General features: G+C 35.0%; 2 protein-coding genes across 2 annotated transcripts in view; both read right to left on the bottom strand.

Moving 5' to 3' along the window:
- Positions 1–738: 738 nt before the first annotated feature.
- The window catches only part of LOC136410570 (ras-specific guanine nucleotide-releasing factor 2-like), a 50,174-nt gene continuing 26,725 nt past the window's right edge, over positions 739–24,187 (bottom strand). Inside the window, 19 exon segments of the mRNA XM_066392769.1 lie at positions 739–1,882; positions 1,997–2,183; positions 2,621–2,818; positions 2,879–3,161; positions 3,395–3,492; positions 3,548–3,755; positions 3,808–4,142; positions 4,283–5,001; positions 5,059–5,415; positions 6,560–6,907; positions 7,994–8,261; positions 9,957–10,048; positions 10,051–10,214; positions 10,274–10,512; positions 10,574–10,699; positions 12,930–13,123; positions 13,410–13,890; positions 13,975–14,122; positions 21,180–21,286. Of these exon segments, the coding sequence (XP_066248866.1) occupies positions 1,863–1,882; positions 1,997–2,183; positions 2,621–2,818; positions 2,879–3,161; positions 3,395–3,492; positions 3,548–3,755; positions 3,808–4,142; positions 4,283–5,001; positions 5,059–5,415; positions 6,560–6,907; positions 7,994–8,261; positions 9,957–10,048; positions 10,051–10,214; positions 10,274–10,512; positions 10,574–10,699; positions 12,930–13,123; positions 13,410–13,890; positions 13,975–14,122; positions 21,180–21,286 (4,572 nt within the window). The 3' untranslated portion in view covers positions 739–1,862.
- LOC136410586 (uncharacterized) overlaps positions 19,997–24,187 on the bottom strand; it is a 102,071-nt gene continuing 97,880 nt past the window's right edge. Inside the window, exon 8 of the transcript XR_010752260.1 lies at positions 19,997–20,009. The gene's annotated coding sequence lies outside the window, so the exon portion shown is untranslated. The remainder of the gene's footprint in view (positions 20,010–24,187) is intronic.

Here is a 24,187-nt window from a genome sequence, read left to right as displayed (position 1 = left end):
TTTGTAAATAAATAATAAATTGTTTCTGCATTTTGGTTTAAAAAAGATTTAACCATGTTAATTTGCCCAGCTGCGCATAAACTTAGCAAAACAAGTCATTCCTATGAAAAATGGGCACAAAGAGTTTAAAAAACTTGCCGACCATAAGAATATATAATACACATGACATTTTTCTCTTAAAATTTAACGTTTATATTTTTAATATTTAAAATTTCAGTTCTATGTAACTCATCATTAACAACATTTTAAAATTCTCCTTCTTTTCCATTTTATGCAACACCAGCATGTACATGAGAATACCTAAAAATTCACAAAAACTTATTATTTGACTATCAGAAGCGCAGTATAATATTAACAATGAAATTGATGCCATATAGTAATATAAATGTAGGAGTCATAAAATTTTATATCTTTTCTTTACGATTGAGTTTGAGCAAACAGTTTTTAGAAGAGCGCGTGAATATAAAGCTACAATATCGAGGGTAATATCAATTTTTATGCAAATTTTTAAATACATAGTTTTGAATTGAAAATTCTTACATATAACATAATTTTAAATTATTAATACCTAGAAAAAAGAATACATTTTAACGAAATAATTAGACAAAAAATATATATTTTTAAATTAACTATCAAATTAAAATAGATTTTCAGTATAAATTTATTACTAATAGTAATAAATTACATTTAAATTGTCTATTACGTAGATTTTCAAATTAATTAAAATGGATTTAAATATGTCGCAATAAACCTCGGTATTACTTTAAGCATTTCCACAATACATACAGAATATTTATACGATATATTATATTATAACATCTGTATATAATCCTATTAACCCTTCAATCTACCAAATGGAGCAACATTTCTACAATATTTCTACCTCTTGGCATTTTTATTTAACGAAAATTTCATAGTCAAACAAATGTTTTTTGGTGAGGGAAATTCTCAAGTGAAGTAGTAATATATTTAATCACAGTTAATTGACATTAAACAACTATACGTATCTTATACACTTACGACTATAAATAAAAAATGGCAAGTAGTAATTAAGTTTTTATAACACTCTTAGCATTTTGACTTCAGTTATCTCTTACAACTTAATCAGCGAAATAGAAAGTTGTCATTTTGATATTTCCATATGTAAAATTGTATTAAAAAATATGTTAATTTGTACTATTTCAGTTGATTGTCCTGCTTTAGTAGTAACAAATAAGACTGCTTTTGTAGTGGTTAGTAAGAATCATAGTGGTATGGCCTAGAGGGTAATGTGACAAAGCAGTTATCCTCCTGCTCTGGGGGTTTTTCCATTACAAAAAAGGCGTAGGTGCCACATTAAGCTAGGCGATCCTTTTATATTCTTCATAAAATATTCAATATCTCCATGGAACTAAATTGCCTATACTGTAAAAATATATAAATTTTCATTTTTCTGCCTGCAATTCGTTTCAACGGTACAAATTTGGCCTTATTGCCACAGCCAATGTTACTCGTAAAATTTAATTTATTTGCAGATAATAGCTACAACGACATGATGCCAGTCAATTTGAATCTAATAGAGCGCGAATATCTTACACTTTAATTTCGAAATCTCACAGAAAAGGACACCCAGAAATGTGCACATGAAGAGAATTATACAATAGCAATCGAATATTTAGTGCCATTGGTATACTACTGATGCATCACAGACATACGAGTATCTATATCTACATTAAAGAATTCCAAAAAGATATAAAGACATGATTGGCAACAGCTAAGTTGGAATCGCTTTACAATTTAAGATAAATATATAATACTGAAATTTTCTAAATATTGTCAATAATGGACATATCAGATGTTCTCCAAAGCTTAAAACCATTTCTTTACCAGGGAGTTGGACCTCCTAAAAAGTAAAAAGCATATCTATTATCATATAGATCATCACCTTGGAAATGAAAAGTAGTAGTCAGTATAGGAAGCAATAAGTGGTGTGGAAAGAAGACAAATAGTTCTTAACTTTTACCAATGCTTGATTGTGACGTAAGTCGTGGCTGGCGGGGCTCGATTTTCAATGAAGCTGCATAGAGTTCATCATCATCCATCATCAAGGACGTATCCAGTAAATAATTTGAGACACGAGTGACCAAATCAATTTTGTATGAGGTTTGTTGGTACTGGCGAATTTCACGTATTATATGGGCAATCTGAAATTAAAATATTGTGCTACTGATAAGTCCTATTAACTGCATAGAAATACTTTATTAAGTACGATAAATTTAAGCCATTTCTGCCATTTCAGGTGTGTAAGGAACCTTACTCTGGTTAGATTTGATTTTGCAAGTACAGATTTCCTAAAACTACTTGTTGAAAAAATGATATAAATTATATAAATAATATTTGAACAGCTTTTTGCATCATCAATTCCCTACATTAACGCAAAATTATATCCGTATTTGAAACGCTAGGAAAAGCACAAGAAACACTAGAAATTCATATTTCATTAACTTTTTGACCTTCAAATAAAATAATTACAGAATGACCATCACTGCATCCACTTTTGTGTAGTAAATTCTTGCTGCTACTAATCGCTCATATTCGAACTTTTTCATTACAATAAATAAAGGTTAAAAAAGTAACTTACCATTCTCATTTTAGAAAAATTCAATAAATGTTCGTCCTCATAATTGGGTGTACTCTCCTCAATAAAAGAAAGATCTGTGAGGTAGACCCCAAGGTAAGGTATACAAGGTGGATCGCACTTATGAACAGCGTCTCTTAGAGCCCTGAATCTCCCATCTGAAGAAACTATTTTCTGATGTTTTTCAATGGATTGTTTAGCCTGAACGTAATAATTTCCTTTCAAACAATATTTTTCTTTACTAGTAGATAATTTGCATACCGTTTTAGATACTTTCTCCCACGTATTTTTCAAGCGAAAGATAGCAGCATTAGTGAACGCAGAACAAATTTGAAGAACTCCATTAAAATTGTGAAGGCATCTGACTATATCAGCTACAGCTGCCCATTTTTCGATAGTCTCAGCCCTGGAAGCTATATCTGTTTTCTTGAGAATTTCTGAAGCGATCAGCCGAGAGACGTCATTAAATCGCTTAGTCATCATGACTACATGAGGCGCCCTAATCTCTTTGTCAGACTTCATCCAGGCGTGTCCCATTAGTTCCCTATAAAAAAACTAATCTTAGCCAAAACAGTATATGCAAGATGTCCCAAATTGATTGAATTGGGTATATAATTCTCAACTACCATCATTTGGCGCACTAAAATTTTTTAGATTGCCATTTATTGTGGCGACAAACTTCATGTGTCCAGATTCTCATAACTGTTCACATTTTTAAAATTATAACCCAAACTTAAAAAAGCATTTTTGAACATCCTGTTCCTTCCAATAACCTACTCTGGAGCGATCTGCATGAAAATCTGGTGATCGATATAAGTGAGCTGCTCAGCAATTTCCAAAGCAGACAGGCTTTCAATTCGCTCCTTACTAGGTTCCTGAAATTTTCATTATAAAAATTTTGTGAGACAATCTCACTACATGAAGAATTACCGGTGGAGGACTGAGAAGTTTGATCAAGTCCACTACAGGTTTATCTTCTTCATCCTGTTTTTCCAGCAGAAGCAATAGCTGAGCAGCTGATTTACGCTCTGAAGAAGTTAAGTTTGGATTGCAACGAATTTCATCCAGAAACTCTCTGGTTTGGTGCTTTAACTCCCTGTCAGCTTCAAAATCTTTTCCTTGTTTCGAAATCCAGTGTCTGCAATAAAAGAAATTGAGCACTTCTTGAGACAATTACGTTGATTGAAAACCTTAAAACATTCAATACTCTCATGGTAGCAGCTGTAGAAATAATGTGTTCCAAACACTTAGTTTTATCTTCATATATGGCTTGTTTTTGGTGGTACTGAACTGCTACTGGGTTGTCAGCAGCACAAGTAGCTATGGCGAAAGCTGTGCTAGCATAAGAGGAGCTGCTACGCCTTTTTGTTTGCTTAATACCGCCCACAACAACTCCAGCTTTACTGGGTGATTTATTGACGGATTCGTGTTGGAAGCTCGATCTGGCAGTAGTGGAACGGCTTGATAATTGTGGCTCTCGTCTTTCCCCTTCTTTTTGAGATCGTTGATAAAAGGTTTGGAAAAACTGAAAATTAAAAAATTTTCTTACAAAATTCGAGACTTTCAGGGTAAAATTTCTCTTTCAGCACAAGTCCCCATTTCTCCCCCCTTATCTTTTTGTTTAGTATATCCCTGTTTATTTAAATTTATTATCTTATTTCTTACCCCTAAAAAAAATTGCGTTGATGCTTGAACGGAGGCGATGGAAGTCCTGGCAACATCATCAGTTTTTCCCTCCAATCTTTCTTCCAAATCCAAAGACTCATCAATTGGTTTATCTTCAGGATGGGTGTCACTCTCAAATGAAAGACTTTTTTCTCTATCAGCCCTTCTTTCCAATCTTGGAGATGAAATGTGTCTATATATGTTCTTTTTCCTTTCATCCTCTCCAGATTTCCTTCGTTCCTCACATATCTTTGCCACAGATCCCGCGTCAATAGAAGAGCGGCTCCGTTCTTCAAGGGATATGGAAGTTCTTTTGCGCTCATCCATTGGTAATGAAGGTCTTTTTCGTTCTTCTACTGTTAATGAAGGCTTCTTGCGCTCTTCTATGGATCTGCTTGACCTTCGTTCGGCAAATTCGGTCCGGCGTCGATCTTCTAAGCGAATTCGTTCTGGAGTTTCCGACCTGCGGCGCTCAATTAAAGCCCTTCGAGCCTCCTCGGTTAAGATGGATTTCTTCCTTTCGGAGGTAACATCTGACTTCCTCCTGATTTCTTTAGATGTGTCTGAAGATTGCTGGCTGTCAGATTTTCTTCTGTCATCAGATTTCCTCCTTGCAACTTTTTTCTCCTCTAACAAGTCCCTTCGCCTTCTTTGTTCTACGGTTAGTTTGTCCACTGGCAGTTCCTGACCGCAGCTGCCGCAAGGATCCGGGCCAAGGTCTTGCAGAAATGGAAACCGAATTAAGTTGAATTAAATTTTAATCCAATGAATTTCACCTGTTAATGTATCCGAGCTGCATGAAGCCTGAATTTTCGGAATTGCCAGAAGATTAGAGCCTCTTTCTTCTTCCTCCTCATAAGTTTCATCATATGAATTTACTTTAATAAAAATAGTTCTCGGAGCACTTCGCTTCCTCTCCGGAGTAGCTTGTGTGCTTGAAGGTCGTCTACTTGATTCATCTTCATCTACAGCGAAAGAATTGTAGAATCTGGCAAATTTAGCTTTGTTGGTGATGGTCAGATGTTTGGTTGATATAAAGTCGTAGCGGAAATACACATTCTCTTTAAGTGGCCAATCACATTTCGCTTTGAATTTCGTTTTCTTTCTTGATGATTCGCATTTGACTGGTAAAGCTAAATTTGTCCAGATTTAAAATTAGAAAAACAAGGTTTCTATAAATTCGAGGCCAGAACTTTATTGTTGTTGTTAAATACAATTTTATGCTTTTTGAAATAAAAAATTGCTAGCACAGTTAAGAAATTTACGGTGCCCAAAAAATTGTCATCAAAGAATCCATCGGCCACAATTTATAGAAACAGTTACGTATTCATGTTCTATGGTTTTAGAATGATATGACAGAGTCACAGGCATCTAGGCACTACAATTGTAACAGGTGGCCACGCAAGTAAATTGTTGGACTATAAGGACAATATTCAATTAAATTAAAGCCACGAAGTTTATAAAAATATAAAAATGTTAAAACTAATTATAATCATCGTTTTGAGGTAAAGATCGTAAAATAACGATTTACTTTATCAGCGTTTAGGTGTTTACTTTCAAACATGAAATTGATACACTTAATTTAGCTTCTATATAAAACGAGTCCAAAAATTTACCAAAAACATGATGTGCAGTGTGTTCCATTATCGCAAATCCATATCTCCACCCATATCTCGAAAACAATAGGCGATTTTTAGAAAAAATTATAAAGATGTGAAATAACTGACTAGAACTCGATAGAAAAGTAACTGAACTTCCCTTGACTACTTATCACTAATTTTTTCTACACCTTCTACAGTTTTAGAGTATAACTCGCGACCTATGTTCATGGAACACCCTGTAAAATGTAAAATAAAATTTTAAAAAATTGTACAGTTTTTATTATAAAAGAATGTTAATTCCATTATTTGAAGTGGCCACATCTAGATGAAACAATGAGATGGATGTTACACCAAAAAACAAATGAATAAAATTTCTGCAACTGACAAAAAGGTGGGTATGAAAGAAACAATGCAATGGTGCCTATTCCCATACAGAGCAAAATTGATATCAAATCCACTATAAAGTACAATTTTAAAATATAGATATTATTCCAAACAATTTCCACCATATTTCTGCATAATTTACACATGTTACCAAATCAGACAACTTCTAAACGGCGTTGCCTTTACCCAATTTTTGCCAGATTTCACTGACTATCAAAAAAACTACTAATCTAAAAATTTTTCTATTTTTCTCCATTGTTACGTGACATTTTGATCCACAAACAATACTTACATTTCGACGCTAAAAAATTTCTAAATATTCTTTGCCCTTGCGAATCATAACTACAAGACCGATCTCTATCACTCGCCTCTGAGCAGTACCCCGAAACCGAGCTTGCGCCGCTGGTTCTCCTGGGAGGAAACTGCAACAAACTACTCCTCCTCCTATAATCCTCATATATTTGAAGAGTGTTCTCTTCCTTGTTCTGCAAATACTCGGCTAGCGCCATTCGTTCTTTCTCCTTCTCAACGCTCGCATAGTAAACCCGCTTCAGCGCTGTCAATACTTTTAATCCATCGGTGTATACTTTATACGTGAGCAAAAACGTATTTAAAAAATCGATAGAAAGAAACCGGAGATCTAAAACAATCGAAACGTGACATTTGGTGATAGTTTTTCAAAAATATTTTCAAATATTACCTGTGATATAACAAGAAAGGAAGGTGATGAGCATGCAAGACATGGACGAAACACAAAAATGTCTTGGTATGATCGACTGCAAAAGATGAAAATTGAGTGAGAGGAAATCACGGCATAGTGTCTGGTAGACCTGCGCGTCACTCAAGGCACTTAAAAATATTATTTACAACTTAAATCAGTCAGTACGCTATGTTACATATCATAGTACATGCAAATGTGCACTTACCTCTGCAACGATTATGTTCATTGATGATCAAAAATTTTAATTCGAGTGGTGACTCTCAAAGCTTTCAGAATTTTATTATAATTACTAAATTTGAAAATGTGTGTTGCGTTCGGCAACTATTAGCTAACATTGGCACATACACGAGACTTGCGCAGTCTCATGCAAATATGCGCACTTTTAATATGTTTTTAAGTTTTTAAATGGTCACTAGAGAACGAGATCCATTGAGAGTAAAGTGTTTGAGGAAAAAACAAAGAGACGTAGTGAAAAATCTAACTTTTTCCCAGGAGTAAAGGCCCTTACTCGAGTGGACAACTCCAACTTGATGAGTGGCTTTCCATGGAATCCAACAGCTCTAAAGGCTTCGGGGAAGGCCCCATATCAGTTTGTGTTGTTCTTCTTGATCAGAACCCCTTCACCATCAAAACAATATATAACATTATTAATTTATGTAGTATCACAGTCTGCTTAATTGCTAGTAATACTCGTACCTGTCTGCCATCATTAGGCTTTGAGCAACGGTGCGCGAGAAGTGCCCAACCATGACCCCCAGCCCTCTCAGAAGTATTAAATTTTTATCTTTTTTAACATTTCTATTTCAAGCCTACGGACTATTAACACAAAATCCACGCGAAACTCGGTGATTGAATCTTACTACTCTGCAATTACGGCAACTACCGACGCACAGGTCTAAACTACCTATAGGGACTATCATGCTGCGAATTCAACTACCGGTTATAACACAAATTAATTAAGTAAATTTATTTTCAACTGTCAAGCAAATACATGAAGAAATTTACCGGTCAGTCTTTCCAATAGCCTGTCTGGAGTAGCATATCGAATTTGCGGTATTTTGCATGAATTTAACGTTTGAGAGAACTTTATATCTGGTTCATCATGGAAGAGTTTTGGATCATTTCTTATATACTGGGGAAGATTTATCGAACTGGTTTCCGCCATTATTGGCTTACAGATTTCGCTAAATTGGGCGTTGTCAATACATCCAGCAATGTCTGATATCCAGGCTGCTTTCTCATTCACTGTAAGTGCCACGAAATATATTATAACCTGGAATCAGATAGAAATGTTTATTTCTTATAATAATTATTTTCTGTAATAGTGTTTCCAGGAGTTCGGCCAGATTTGTATCGTATTTTTTTATGTTTGAACATGTCTCCATTGATTTAGCACCAATAAATTCCCTAACACGTTTATAATTCGAAGAATGGTTCATCAAAATCGACCCAATCTAGAATTACTGCTCCCGTCTAAATTGCTGATGTACAGTTTTATAGATATTTATAAAAGTTGCGTTAATTTATTGATCTATCTACTTGTATATGCGGATATTATAAAAGTTACTAAATGCACACTGGTCATACAGATAGCGCTAGCATTCCTATATTGATCTGAATTCCACATAGCTATGTTTAAAAGCAGACTTAAACGTTCTTGTGGTAACTGCCTAAGGAAATTTCCAGATGGCGCAACCTCCTGGATGGTGTATCCAGTTATCGCTCAATATCTTTTGATTATGACTATATTTCAAACTTTTGGGATAATTTAATTTAGGTTTTATTTCTTCCATAACAATGTTACAGCTATCATCAATTGTACATAAAAGTGTGTTTTTAATGTTTTTTAACTCTTTTCGCAGCTAATAACTTTTTCATAGTTTTGCCAGCATCATGCACTTGAAGAGTTACCTAATTAGCATGTAGCTTATGAACAATGATTAATCAATCTGTTTTTATTACTTTGAACTTCTGATTGTTTAGTATTGAATGCAATGGGATTGTCTTTATTATCTTTCATTAGCTTGATTTTAGACAAGAAAATATTTCCTGTTAACCCCTTCTCCTGGTGCTACTTTATATAACATATTGACCCACAGGAGAAAAAAGAAATTAACGGTTACCCTCCATTTTTTTTTTTGATTGGAAATAATGGGTTTATGGCCATTTTCACTTATGTAGGGATTAATGTATCTCCCTCTTTTTAGACTTTTTACAGACATCTCAATGAGGTAATAGAAATCCAATACTTGGATAGCATTTTTAGAATATCTTCTACTAGAGGTGACTAAATTCAGTATAACATCATCAAAGCTAAAACAGCAATATAACAACTATAAGTCTTGGTTTGCCAACTTAAGTAACCCGAGCTCACCTCATACTTCTACCATGATAGCCTGTTTTGCTATTATAGACTGCCTCACTACTCTACGTAATTATGTAATAAAATATTCACATACCTGCAGATGGTTCGTGCATATTTTATGAGTTCGCCAGAAAATCTAGAGTCCTCGAAAATCCCGCTCTCGACAAGTACTTAGAAATAGAATAATCACTTTAAAAGTACAGGTATGAAATTCAAAAGTAACCTCATTGAAATAAAAGTCCTCTCTACTTCGTTACTTAACCAAATCTCACGAAAAGTCTCATTTTATAGCTAGCTGAGACAAGACAATACGACCGCAAATCCTGTACTGACATAGCCTATTTCCTTTTAGTACCCATTTAAAAATGTTTTAGTTCAGTTTTAGTTCATCCTCTTACATTAGAAACTCAATAAAGGAGCCCCATAAAAGGTTTTTATAAGTCTTGTCTGCTAGCCGATAGCGTTCACCTATTCTCGTACTCTGGGAAATGGACGTTTTTGAGATTATTATTTAGAAAATTTCAGGGACATTATTGGAAAAGTGGAATGGATGAAGCTAATTTAATTGTGTAATAATGTTCAATAGAAAAATCAAAAACTTACCGGGGTCTCCAAAGCTTTGTTGTCTACGACGATTTTAAAGTCCCGTCCTTGATAGGAAGTGTTTTGCTCCGTAGTAACTGAAGAAGTCGACCCGAAGGGCCGTTCTGTAACGTATGGATATCTTGAAATATGTGACTATCGTGGCCTAAAATCATCGAACCTATTGTAGTCTCTTCATTTGGTTCCTCGATTAATATGGCGTCACTCATTGGTATTTTCCCGATAATTGGAACCAAGTGTAAGTTACCATCACTACCCCTGATGGAAAAAATGCAAGTTCGGCAAAACTTTGTAAACATTTTTGCAGCCCAACTTACCTAGTGGTAATGATTAAATGGTAACTAAAAAGGAAACACTGCCTCACTACTTCTTTGTCAGCTCGACTAGAAGTCTTAAAGCCTTTAAACGTGACCCTTTCTTTTTGCTTTTCCGTGGGGATTTGTATTAGAGTTCCTTGTCTAACAAAAACTTGCTTCACATCCAACAATATATCACACCCTTCAACAATCATCCTTTCAACAGCTAAATTCTTGCGGAGATTTTCTGTTTCTGATACCTTAAGTTTGCCGGAATTAGAACAATGGTGAGAGAAATATATGAAATTTAATGTAACGTACCTCGTCGTGCATTTGCTTAGATAAATTTTCAAGCTGCACTTGGGCCGCTTCTAAGCTCTTTCTTTCTACATGCTCAAATGGAGTGTGGGCTAATAATTCGTGAAGTGTGATTATGTATCTCGGGATCTACAAGAATACAATTTGATCAAGCTGAAAGTGATTTTCAAGCTAAAAACTTGTTAGAGCACTTTTTACGTACAATTGCGTCTATAGGGATTGCCAACAGAGAAATCGGATAAATGGCAATAAAATTATTTTAGATATGTCATCGCATTCTATAAAAAACGCTCTAATAAGGCTTTAGCTCTAAAATCATTTTCGGAATGGTTTAGAAACTACAAAGCAAATTTAAAAATACAGTGTTTTCAATAAAACTCGCCATTTTATCAAGATCCCCATGCATTTAGAACCAATTTGGAACGTACCGTATGCATAATTTCTACAAATAGTGGAATTACTGCAGAATACTAATTAGTATTTATAGCCAATTAGGCGTTATCAGCGGCTATAACTGTTTATGTTACTGGCCTAATAACAGTGTGCGATCCTCGGTGAAATTTCCCTCACACATTGTAACGCATTCGCACTAATTACATTGTGAATAAAATGAATGCAAACCTTTCAGTGTCCTGTTAAAGGCATTAAGCCGATTTGGGAAAGCTTAGCGAGGAAAACTGGGTAAATCAACCGTGAAAATCCCCATGCTGCTCGGTATGAGCAGAAAAAACAAGAACGTCCTCATAATGTATCAAATATTGATATTGTGTCATGTTGATTGATTGAAACGAAGTGATACAGAGGCAGGAAACTTTTTAGCGAATCCTCTTCACAGTTGTCAAGCCACAACAGAACGATGAATAAAAAATATTTAAAGATTAAACTTATTGACGTTTTTCACAGCACATAATTAAAAGATAGGATGAAGCTGAACAAGCAAAGAAAGCAAGAAACGTGCTGTAATCCAGTACTGATTTGCTTAAGGTGTGAATATCATCGCTAATTATCCTGCATAAAAAATTATTCACAAAATGATCATTTTCGCAATATTAACAGAATTTGCCGCTAAAAATATTTCTATAATTACTCCTACAATCACAGAAACTATTGATTAATTTACACAGGAATACCAAAAATATCCTGACCGCAATAATACTGTGTTTCTCTATATTCAGATCAGAAACACTGCCGGCGGGCGACATATCTTTTCGATTTGAAATTGGAATAGACACGTGTTTCCAAGTTTGAGTCTGTTATTGTGAGCGGACCCTATCAATTGTTACGGTCGTTTTCGCTGTTCGAAAAAATTCAATTCGCCTTTTATACGAAGAACCAGAATTTTTTCAAACCGTAAAAGCTGCTCCGGCCTGTCAAAACAAAATTGAAAATATTTCTCGAGGATCAAAGTCAAATGGAATTGCTCCCTGACATTTCGGTCAAAACTGCAGTGGCCATTATCAAAGGCCATGAGGTAGTGTTCCGAGCAATCGCTCATGCCTCTCGACGCTGACTGAAGGGAGCCATGATCTCTTTAAAACGTGAATCAAAATATCAAATAGTTTTCGCCCACAATTATTGGCGTCGAATTGGCTGGACTACCTTGTATATTATGCCTTTGGCTTTAGTTTAGTAGCAACATTTTTTTAGATACACTAACAATGATGTGCCGTAGTTATCGAATTTTGTATGAAAAATATATAGGAAAAATTGCATTATAATTACTAATAGACTTAAAACTTGGATATAATAGAAATTTTAACGCATCTAAGTTTACTTGTTTTGTGGATTCTCATTGGGCTACAGATAGACTCGATAAAAAATCGGTTACAAGATTTATAATTAAATTGTTTAGGAAACAAACTTGTGTTGTACTTTCTAGTTCACAAGCGGAACTAATAGCCCTTTGTGCGGCTGTCAGACGGAATGCTTTTTTTTGTAAAAAGGTTATTGCACAATATGAAAATAAATATAAATTAATTAAAGGTTTCGAAAACAATCAAGGACGTATCGAATCAATTAAGAGTTTTGAGAACAACAAGAAAGTAGAACATATTGATTTAAAATAACATTTTATTCACGAATAAGTAATAAAGAGATCATTTTGGACTATATGAGGACAAAATTGGAAGCACGTGTTACGTTATGTTCCATGTGCGCCCATGCTGCGGCCTCCACTACCAGGGGAGGTTCGAATAAATATGCTGAACTTTCCAGTTTCCGCTTCAGTCAGCGTCAAGCGACATGAAAGATTACTTCGATCTCCTTGCCGAAAACAAATAAATTCAGTAGACCATTCCTTAGATGCCCGGAAAATATTCCCACACAAAGAAATACTTATTCCAGAAATAGAAAATCTTACCTGATGCATGGGATATGTCAAGAAAGTTTCCAAAGATCTTCCATTACACATCGGTTTAGACTCCAACCGTTTCAGGGTAGCAGCAAATGGCTGGTGTTGCTTGCACTCAGTCAGAACTTGTAATGAATAATGGTGATTTCTTACATACTCTTGATAAATATTCAACATCGGCAGTAGCATCGAGAATAAATCCCCTGAAAATGTCAATTATTTCACAGCTGTGCAATTCTGAGGGTAATTTAAACCTAATTTGCAAGTAATTTGTTATTCATTTCCAATCTACTCCTGTTTTGTTATCATTGGCAGCATTCGAAATAGTCGAGAGTCCAATTTCCCGCATTAACAGGCCGTGTTAAATTTAATTCGGAATTTAAATTCAAAATGTAATTACATGTTTTTTCAAGATTCTGGTAGATTCTATTGCTTGTATTTGTCTGCATTCCCAATTTATGTACTTTTTAATTATGCAGTTATATTTACCTAATACCAGGGTGGGCCAGCTTTCTAGTCTAGCAGTAAGTCCTTTCAAGAAAATTTGATGTAGGAAAAAAACTGTTTCGCTGTTCAGAAAGATGGAATTAACATCGTCATGAGTGCATGGCGGTTTCTTCGATGAAGCAGCCATTTTGAAAGGTCTCAAGAAACAAGTTATCAATACTTCCATTTGCTGAATGTACTCTTCTTCCGCTTCCACAAGCTGGAAGACTACATTATTTCGTTTTCTCAATCGTTCAGCATGCGGGCTTTTAATATATTGTTCCACAATTTGCTTCCATTTTCGACGACACAACCAACCCCGGAAAAAACTTTGTACTTTTCTCAGCTTAGCCAGTTTCTCCTCGTCTCCCTGTAGATCTTCGTAGATACAGCATAAGCAAGAGTTGTCTTCAACGTTCATGCATGTATGAATCATGTTGTTGGGGAACCGTTCAACATTTCGTTGTCTTTTGAGAGATGCCAACTAAAACATCAATAACAACTGCTAATACGAATTAACCACACTGAACCAGACACATCTCTTTATAATTAATAGAGGAGTGTGTACCTCCTCCCTCAGGAACCTCATCTCCGCATACAAATCTTCACAATGCAACGAAAACTGCCATTTAGCTGTTTGCTCAGCTTCAACAACTTGGATAATGTGCAAATGTTTCGCAGTGACTTTCTGCATTTCCAAATGTTGTTTACTAAAGCTGTAAATGAAATATAGTGTAAAATTGGTCCATCAAAATGGTTAAAAGCCATGTGGTTACGGTTAATTAAATGATTATGTGTTTCATAACCAAACCGCATGGCCTGGAAAATAGCAGTCGAAGTACAAGGCCTTGTTGTTTACCATTTAATCCCGGCAGGATTAAAATTACAGGTTACCATGATAATCCGAAAATGTTTTTAGTCCCTAAACAAGAGCATACGAATGGAAAAAGAATCAAAAGTGTGAACCGATAATGGGAAATTCTTGTTATCTGTGTAGTTTTCAGATTCCAAGAATGAAGCTGGATAGAAATTTTTATGTGGTTATTTCAGCTCCAAGTGTAACGAACTTCTTATTATTTTAAAAATTAATACCCCAAGGTACAAGTAGATCTAAACCTATATCATAATGGAGCTAATAAAATACATCAGATACATAGAGAGTACATACAAATATATACATAGTACTACTACTACAGAGATATAGCATGTTAATTATTGTTCATCCTCAGCTTGGTTTGGAGTAGGGATTATTAGTCATTATTAGCCCTACTAATCTCGTATAAGGCAAAAAGGAAGCTTTAAGTCTTTGGGGATCAAAGCGCAACCTTAAAAGTAGTGCAGAAATTACACATCTCATACTCCAACTCTGTTAGATACTTTTTCCACTTTTTTTTCACCATTGTTTTCTTTTTTATTTCCCAACGGTATAAAATGGTTTCAAGCCGTCACATGAACTAGATTTTCACTGCGCTCCTTTTAAGGTTATATCTCCCCATGATGGTGGATCTACCTAACGTTAAGCTATAGGTGGATTCTTTATTCGTAGCTAAATATGCCGAAGTAACTACATTTTGCCTTAAACGCCCAGACTAATACCGTTTACTCTGTAATATAGTCCCGACTAAAATATAGCTTGTGCATTTTGCGTTACAGGCAAGGCGCGCCAAACCCACAACTGCACATATTTCGGATAATATTGTCATAATCATCATTTTTTATTATGATTCGCAATATGCTTGAAAATTATGAAAAATTGGTAAGATGAAAGGAATTTTATCTACTGCTCTATACGAAAAGGTGGCGATTTGATCCCTCCAAAGTGCTCATGTGCGAAAGAAGAGAATGTTAAGGATGTAGAGAAAAAGAAACTAAGGGGACACTGTTAATAACTTTTGTGTCACGCATACATTGTCCTAATTCTATTTTCTCTATCTTACTTAAATCGACCACAAATACAGGACCGAGAAAGTAATGGTTGCCTAAGCAAGCCAAATTATCAACCTACTCCACCCTCTTAGACTCGCTTAATTCAGGCTTAGATTAGGGAAATTTTTAAAAGAATTCTGGACTCACTCTCATGGTGATACGAGCTAACACGTATCACCATGAGCTAATTAGCTGTTCACTTTTTCCGGTCACGAGTCCAATAGCCTTTACGATTTTCCCATCGGTGTTCTTTCTGAGTTCCATTGTGAATTGCAACAGATTTACTTAATGGATCTGTGGGAATTCGGAAATATCCTATTTAAATGACAATATAACTATGGAATTTATTATCTTTATTTCCAGAGAAATGGCTGGATGGATTGCGTGCCGGATTGTTGAGGAGGAAGTTAGGATATGGCTAATAATCTGAAAATTATCCTTCCTTAAAAGAAAAATGTGACGAATGCAAGTAAGTAATGATCTCTTCTATCTTATTCAGAACCTGAAAGCCATTTGACGTAAAATTTCAATTAAATTCTAAAGTTGCTTGAAATGCTGCACAAAATGTAACCATAATTTGACGCCAACATTACATGAAATCTTTGGTTTTCATTTTGGTGTCTTTATAGTCCATAAATTAGAATTCTTCGGGGGTATATTTAATCAAATCTAAACACCCCGGATTTAAAGTTAACCCAATACGACTAGAGCAAAACGGTGCAAAATATTCAAGGCATTTTCAGCGTATTCGCAATTCCGTTCGATAAACAAGTTTAGAGCGTTGAGCTAGGCAATAAAGAGAACATCAGTAGCATAAGTTATTGGATCTGTAAAGGCTAAAAGAGGTTCAACACCACGAAACATTTCGCTAGCGAGACAAAGTAGAACGGAAATCTTGTCGTTTATTCTTGAGCTTTTAGCTCCATTTCTATCGAGTTTCCACTTCTAATAATATCGCACACACAAATCCAGCACACGTGTACGTAAAAGAATTCAACAAATGTTTTCCGCAAATTGCGTTCATGCTACTTTTCATGTTGTTACAAAGAGACATTTCAGTCCCACGGCTTACCTCCTTTTTTCAATTTAAATTACCCAAAGGTCACTACATAAGCTCACATAATACGATTTTTTATGGGCAACTCGAACGAGCTTTCTGTTATTTCCCTACTAAACGAGTTTGCTTATATGAATACGAGTTCTTTGCCTTTATAGTGTTTTCCAGGACTTTTTGCCTCAAGCCTAAGGCTGGGCACCTGAGCGTTTGATAATGGCGTGCTTAACCATCCTGTAAGTTTTTTCAAGCATTTATGATTACCCTCGTAGGGCGGCAAGCATATTTGCCTTGATGCGATCTGTGTGTTAGGACTTGCGACGTATTGTTATATCATGGATTATAGTTATGTTATTTATTAATTTAAATGTTCAAAGTGAGTTTAAGAAATTGATGTTACGCCCATGGGCAACCCCAGCCATTAGGTAATACTGTTGGAATTCCCAGCGCTTAATACCCATCTTCGGCTGAGGGAAGTTATTTTATTATTGGGATTTCCAGCACTATTCTTTGTCAGACTAAAATTGCGAATCTAAATTAAAGGTACCGCCAAACGAATACAATGGCTGGACTCCAATAAAAGCCCAGCGACCATGCCTCTAAGTGCTACGCTTTAACGCGACAAGGTAGCCTAGAAGCCGCTAATGGGGCCTTATCGGGAGTACGTCTATGGGCGTTACACCTCCGTATCAGTACTTAAGGAGGGTGCGAAACTGAAAAGGTTCTCTTTTCTCGCTACTTCATCACGGACTCGTGCGCGCTAGATTCTTCTCGTCAACATTCTTTAAACAACGTATCTCTCGATATTGTATAGTTGTTAATGTTACCAATAAACCTTTGTTAAGTTAAGAAGGTTTAGTTTCTCTTATACGCGAAAACAGTGTCTCTGAGACTACGAACTCAGGGTGGTCCTTCATAATCAATCAATCCAGTCCACGATCTACGTAGTTCACGGTTATCGTATCGAAAGGGGTGAATCGACCCAACCACGTACACGCGCCAAATTTGGACCAAACAATGTATAATTTAATTCTAGAGGTTAATATCCCACGAATCTATTGCATTTTTCATCTCTTGTGTTTTCAAATTTGGCACGTATAAAATCATACAATCGAGATGAAACGTTTCGACTAACACATGGAAACAAACTTGCTCGGCAACTTCAGTCTAATATAGATTATCTTTAACAACGCAATGCGCTATCAAGACAGATTTTCTATGAATGTAAATGGGATAAGGGTAAGAGGGAATAACGAAAAGAAACAAGGATTTCATGTGGCAAGTTTACCAAAAATCCAAATATAGTAATGGTATGTTAAGATATTAACACGTCTGTATATCGACTTTACCACAAAATGTATGAGACTGGTCCATTTCGATCAAAACCGGACAATGGAAGACCAAAAACCCAAGAGAACCGACCAATACCATCAGAGGTTGGAATCTTGATGGACATCGGGTGTAGTTTTAACTGCATTTACCATTCTTGGATTTTGGGACATTATAGATTCGGAGGCTAAAATCAGGCTTACATACTCATGTAAAAATCGCGCCCTTGGTTCATACTGAAGGGGCCTCTTAACTCCCTGGTGATAGTGTTTGCGTGGGCCTAGTGAAGTGTGCCAGTGATAAGTGTTCCTTGAATCCCTAAAGACTAAAAAGCTGACTACAAACCCCACATGCTTGCAATTTTCAGTTATAAAATCTCTATTTTCGTCTCCATCCATCGACTCCCTTTTCTAAGTCCGTCACAACGTTTTGCACCCTACGGGCTTCCTTTCTGTGAATCAATCTTGTTAACTCAACTCATGCCCGTAGTTTATATTCCATATTCCTGTACTTTTTTTGTTACGTGTCCGTAGTTTCGATATTATGTGCCCTCAATTCCCATTTTACCCGCAATTTTCGCCCCAGGAGTTAGTTTTCATGATTTTGTTTTGTACCTGCTGACCACTACGTCTACTACACGTATAAACTTTATACACTATAAATATCCAATTTCTATGTTTACGAGAATTATATTTTTTTATCTTTTTAAACCATTCTTTTTTCAGCTGTGTGGCCTCTTTGAGTTCCTTTTCAGGATCTTCGATCCTAAAATTACACTTCAGGTTAATTGATGGTTCGTTATAATAACTTCCCTCTCTTGTGTTTCTCAAATGGTAATTTTTGTTTTCGTTACCATGCGCATACAATTACCGATCCTTTTCAATTACGATTATAGTTACATTTACTGAACGAATCTACCGTTTGGCGGACCATGTATTCGAACTTTGCAACCCGTTAGAAGTGGTTGTTTTTATTTAAATATAATTAGAGAAATTAATAAGAGAGAACTAATTTGAATTAACGCGAATTGAGTGTTAAAAGTTGCAGTGAAGTGTAATTCTATGCCAGGAATAACGCACCGCTTCTTAGCAGCATATGTGCGTGTTGCGTATTTAACCCCTGAAGTTTAAACCTTAAAACAGTAATTCATTCTTTTAAGTAAAATTTAATAGTCCCACTACAATTTTCGAAATTCTTTTGTTACAAGGAAGGTTATTGTCAGATATACCTTGACAAGAACAGCAAAGTGTCGGCCTCAAAATACTAAATCGAGTGTAGTATGTCGCCTCTACAGCTGTTTCCGAATGGTTTCTCCTTTCATCCCAATATTAAACGAGGATATAACACGCCATCTAATAAACCGCAAATAATTGAACTCTTGCACAGTTCTAATTGAGCTGTCCGATGATCACTTCAAGGAAATTAACGCTCTAAATGAAATACTTTTATTTTATTTTCAGATAATATCACATACGACGATACGATGAAATTGAGGTTTCTATGCCATGGCAACTTACCTTCATCAGAATCAATATATATTTAACAAAAAATGGCAGGCCTTCGGAGATTTTGGGCAAAATAGCCCATTGAGTAAGTTTGTATAACCTGTGGAAAACTCGCCAGTTTTCTACTTTGAAGAGGAAAACTTTTCTCTGAACAAAAATAGGGGAATTTGAGCGAAGGTAAAGGGTAAAAAAACTATAGAGAATGTAATATCACTCAAAGTTCTTGTTATATTCGATTATATGGGTGTGTCCAGCATCAAAGGGATCAAAGTATAAATCGCATTTTAAAAAAATCAAATTTTCTTCCCCATTCAGAACAAAACTGCATGAAAAATACTGCTCTAAAATGCGGAACGTATTGGAAACCCATTAGCTTTCATTCTAACCGAACAGATTTAAATGGTAATTCAGAATGGGGAGATTACTTGCCCCAATCGAGCGTACTCTGGCCCTTATTGACAATATGTCGAGTTTATAGTTTAATACTTTGTTTCGGGTTCGCTTAAAGAAGCATTTGCTTTCCAACTAAGGGGTTTAGTATCGATTTCCCTTTATATTTGCAATGTACATAATGCTGTCCAACAAAGGGTTCTACTTGCCAGTTATCTTGCAGATTATGGGATTAGTAGTTTGCACACAATATTCAGGTGTCCCCAGGGTTTTGCTTTATTGTACTGTTTTGTTATGAAGTTTTTCTTTGTGTGCAATAAGAGTTTTCTCACTACTATAATAGAGAAACAATACATGTGTACTGTAAAACGATTCCCCAGAATGTATGTGTGTGTGTTTCTTCAATTTGACCAAGTCTGTATGTATTAATGTTTACGAGATCCCCATGCTGAACGTCCTTAACTTAGACACGCTGCATAAAGCAGAACATATGGGCATATCAGAGAAAATAGACAATAGTATGGCTACATTTGATTAAAATATTTTAATTAAGAACGACTTCCCGCTCCATAGTATCCGTAAAATCCCGCTCTACAAGCATCTTTGTTTAAAACTATATTAACTGATTTTATGGCTATCAAATGATATAATATATAATATTATAAATAATAAATAAAGTAATAGGTGCAAACTTAAATGATCAAAAACTAGCGTCCATCGTCTATCCTGTTACAATCTAAATAAAGACTTTTGAATCGTTAATTTTGCTACAAAGTAACTTTAATTAAGCACCATATCTATGGATTAAAGATTATTAGAAACTCACATTTAGAAACATGAGCTAACGAGAACATATTAACTGCACTGCTGCATTCATTATTGCATGCACCCTCGAAAGAATTAGTTTGATTAAGAAGACTAAATAATACGATATCTTCGTGCATAAGAAATATTTATTCACTATGTTAGGGAATATTCCCATGAAAGTTTTTACCTTTTCATTAGTATGTTTAAATTTCCGAGGCAGCCACATAAAAATTATCTCAAGGATTTTATTAAAACCTTCATTAAATATTCAATAAATCGGGAAAGCCAGGGAAAAGTTATTTCTAAGTTAAATTCAAATCTATGGTAGTTTATCTCGGGCATGAGTTTATAAAGCAGAGAAATTTAGACATTCTTTCTGAATAGTAGTCCCTTAGGGTGCTGTTTTTCAAACTTACTAAACCGGAATGTTCCAGAAGCCATATTACTAATACCAAATTAATTATGTAAATTTTCAAACTAAGCTCCAAGTTCTTTTTGGACTGAACCGCAAAAAAGGGTAATACTTTATTTTATTAGCAAAATAGAAGTAATATAAATCCAAAATTGGAATTTAAAAAATTTTCAATAACATTCCATTTTAAGACTATCATCCTTCGAGCTTTTTTGAACGAAGTTACATGAATTTAGATGTGCTTGTTGGAAAATAGAATCCGTACATGGGGTTTACCCTTTTCCAAGCAATAATATCCACCTGGGACTTCGACTATTTGCTTCCAGTTCGCTGTGGGCATATTTACTTACCTCGCTTTTTCTATCTCATGTACCCACACTAAGGTCTCAGTTTCTCCTATGCCGCAAAGCTCAAATTTTCTTACATATTCTCTTCCAAAGCTGATTTGGAAGCAAAACTGAAAAAAAAGTATAGTTAAGGTCAACGGGTAATTAAATTATAAGTTAAAATTACTAGAAGATGAAGTATTCATTGAGTCTAAATGTAAGCTATATACATATATTACCAACAACCGTATAAAATATTTTGGTACTCGAACATATTTCCAATCGAAAGTAGATCTGAGAGGGTACGAAAATTTCGGAACACCTGCACGCGCCTAGTGCTTCACCCAATGACAATAAACATCGCAATGCGTATGTCGATTGACCCGCTTATACCAATATCAGTATATCGAATACTCCTTGATTTCTTTTTCAAAATCAATAACTGTAAGGAGAATTTGCGTCATAAAGTTTCATACGATACAGTTAATGAATTGTTAAAACCTGTTTTTAGGTTTTACATTCTGTGTCTCTGTTTTGTCTCTGTCCTTTAATAAAATTTAACTTCTTTGGATTTTTTTTTGTACGACGCTACTTATTCCCAAAGGCCTTTAAATTAACAACTGTCGAGAAGTATTTGTGCCATAATTTTCCATGCTATAATTCTTTACTATTGTAACATTCGAATGCAACTCATAATTTTTCGACAACTTTCTATTTTATTATTTTAGTTTCTTCGAGTCCTCCCTTTTTACGTCTCTCTTTCAATCGAAATCAAGAATTATCGAAGACTATTTGTGCTCCAAGGTACGATATGAATTATTGATGTTACTGCATTCAAATGCAGCTGATAACTGATCACACATTTTCTCATTTTACGGCCCTATTTATTCCTGATCTGAGGTATTCAAATCAAGAAATACAGAGGAGTATTTGCGTCACGAGGTTTTATTAGATTATATGTTCCATGTACTAAAATCACTTTAGAAAGCTTTGAGAATTCTAACATATGCCTCAAGCCTCCTTTAACAGCATGACTATACTTCCCCCATATTACCCTTATCATTATCTCGAAGTTTCCAGAGGAACAAATTATAACACGACGCGGTGGGTAATGTGAAAATGATTCAAACCCATTTTATTTTATAACCACACAAGGTAGCCAAAGCTTGTAAAGGTATCTTCATAATTCTACAAACCGCCAGAAGGCAGCCCTCGAAAGTTTAATTTGATCTTGCTGGATTGTTAAGTAATTTTATACGTAGAAGGGCTTTTATTGAGAACGGATATCACGAAGTACTCATGTTTGATATAATGCTGGAAAAGACATTTATGTTCAGACGCAATTCATTTCAACAACATGTAAGCATGTTATATCACAAAGCCAAAATACCACTAAATTGTCATGGAATCAGGAGAGTGGGAGGACTTATAAATTTGCAAGCATTTAGTAAGAGAAATACGAGCTTACAAACAATACATTCACTGTATAGGTGTATCTGTTTGTCTGAAATAAATTCCATTTGACAATAAGGACACGTGAGCTTCAAAGGGTCAATAGCAATATGTTTTCCCTTATCCCTAAACCTACAGAAATTACAGAAATATTACACACAATGAAGATTAATTTGTTTTGTAACTGATGAGGGATGCGGATTTTCTAAATGTACCTACTGCTTCTTTTATTTTTCCGGAAGTTAATGTTCAATTCAGGCTTCATAGAAGCATCAATTTAATTCCACAAACAGATTTCTTGAATACAACGTGACATGCTTCTCCTGTAATACACTTTCCTAGTATTATGTAATTTAATCTTTAATCAAAAGGATTCCGGAACTTATGCTTAAGAGATTAAACGAACATCAATTAAATATTTCTACGCATAAATATATTTCCGACACTGCGCCTGTTTGTGCTTTGAATTTCGGCTATTGCTAAAATCCCCATTGAAATATATTTAAGTAAGCAAATATGGAATATTATTAATATTTTATGTTGAGGCCGGCCGGTGTGGTTGCTTAAGTTATATTTTGTTACTGCTCCAATATTTAACGTGGGATTTTTAATTAAGCAGACATAAGGATGAAAAATATTTTCATTATAATGATTATCAGTTTCGTATTCGGGCAAACAATGAGAGAATTTGTGTTGAAAAGAATTTGCAAATCGTCTTTACCACCAGTGGGAAATTTAATCTCACACCAGCTAAAATGCAATTCCAACTCACTAAAATAACTTATTCGCTTTGACAGTGCAACGATCTCGCGCAACTTAAGCCATGCCCTCAATGTCGTGTTTTAAACCACACCCCCTTTTTTGTGATACGTTGCAATTCACCCGTGAGTGCAATAGGGGCGTAGCTTCTGAACTAACTTGAACTCAAAAAATTAAAAAATTATAATAAATACATTTAACGTTTTAGTGTACACCAAAACTAATTTAAAATGACTACCACCACCGTTTTCTTCTAAGTGACTGCGGAACTATTTAGAAACTTTGCGTCGTATATTTCAGAGCTCAATGGTTCACCATTCCTTAACAAAATAAAAGAAAAAGTTCACAAGAGGATTTCAATATCATTCAAAATCAGACCATAAATACTGTATGTGAAAACTAAATTACTTTTAATTAAAACTTAATTTTTCTATTTAAAAACAGGTTTTAGCAAGGAACCTAATTTCAAGTTACGTATAATTAGTAAACTTTGTACAAATGAACGTTAATTTGTGGAGCATTTTCGGTGTGTAAATAAGAATGTTTATCACGAAACTTGGCTGAAGTATTCCTAGCTCTCAAACAATATAGAAATAAGTTGAAAGTAATATAGAAATAAGTTTCTGCTTCGGCGAAGTTTACATTTTCCGACTTTTATGTTTTATTTTTGGAATGTTACAGCTTATCTCCATACCGTAATCGCTTGATCTATTACTGGACACCTTGAATGCATTGAATCATGAAATTCTCCAAAGGTGTAAATATTCTTATTATCTGCATAAATTTAGTACAGTTACAAGATATTGATAATGTTTTAAACA

This window comes from Euwallacea similis, chromosome 8, assembly GCF_039881205.1.
Source record: "Euwallacea similis isolate ESF13 chromosome 8, ESF131.1, whole genome shotgun sequence".
Classification (NCBI taxonomy): domain Eukaryota; kingdom Metazoa; phylum Arthropoda; class Insecta; order Coleoptera; family Curculionidae; genus Euwallacea; species Euwallacea similis.
Note: the sequence above shows the minus strand (reverse complement) of the source record. Positions and strands in the feature narration are given on the sequence as shown.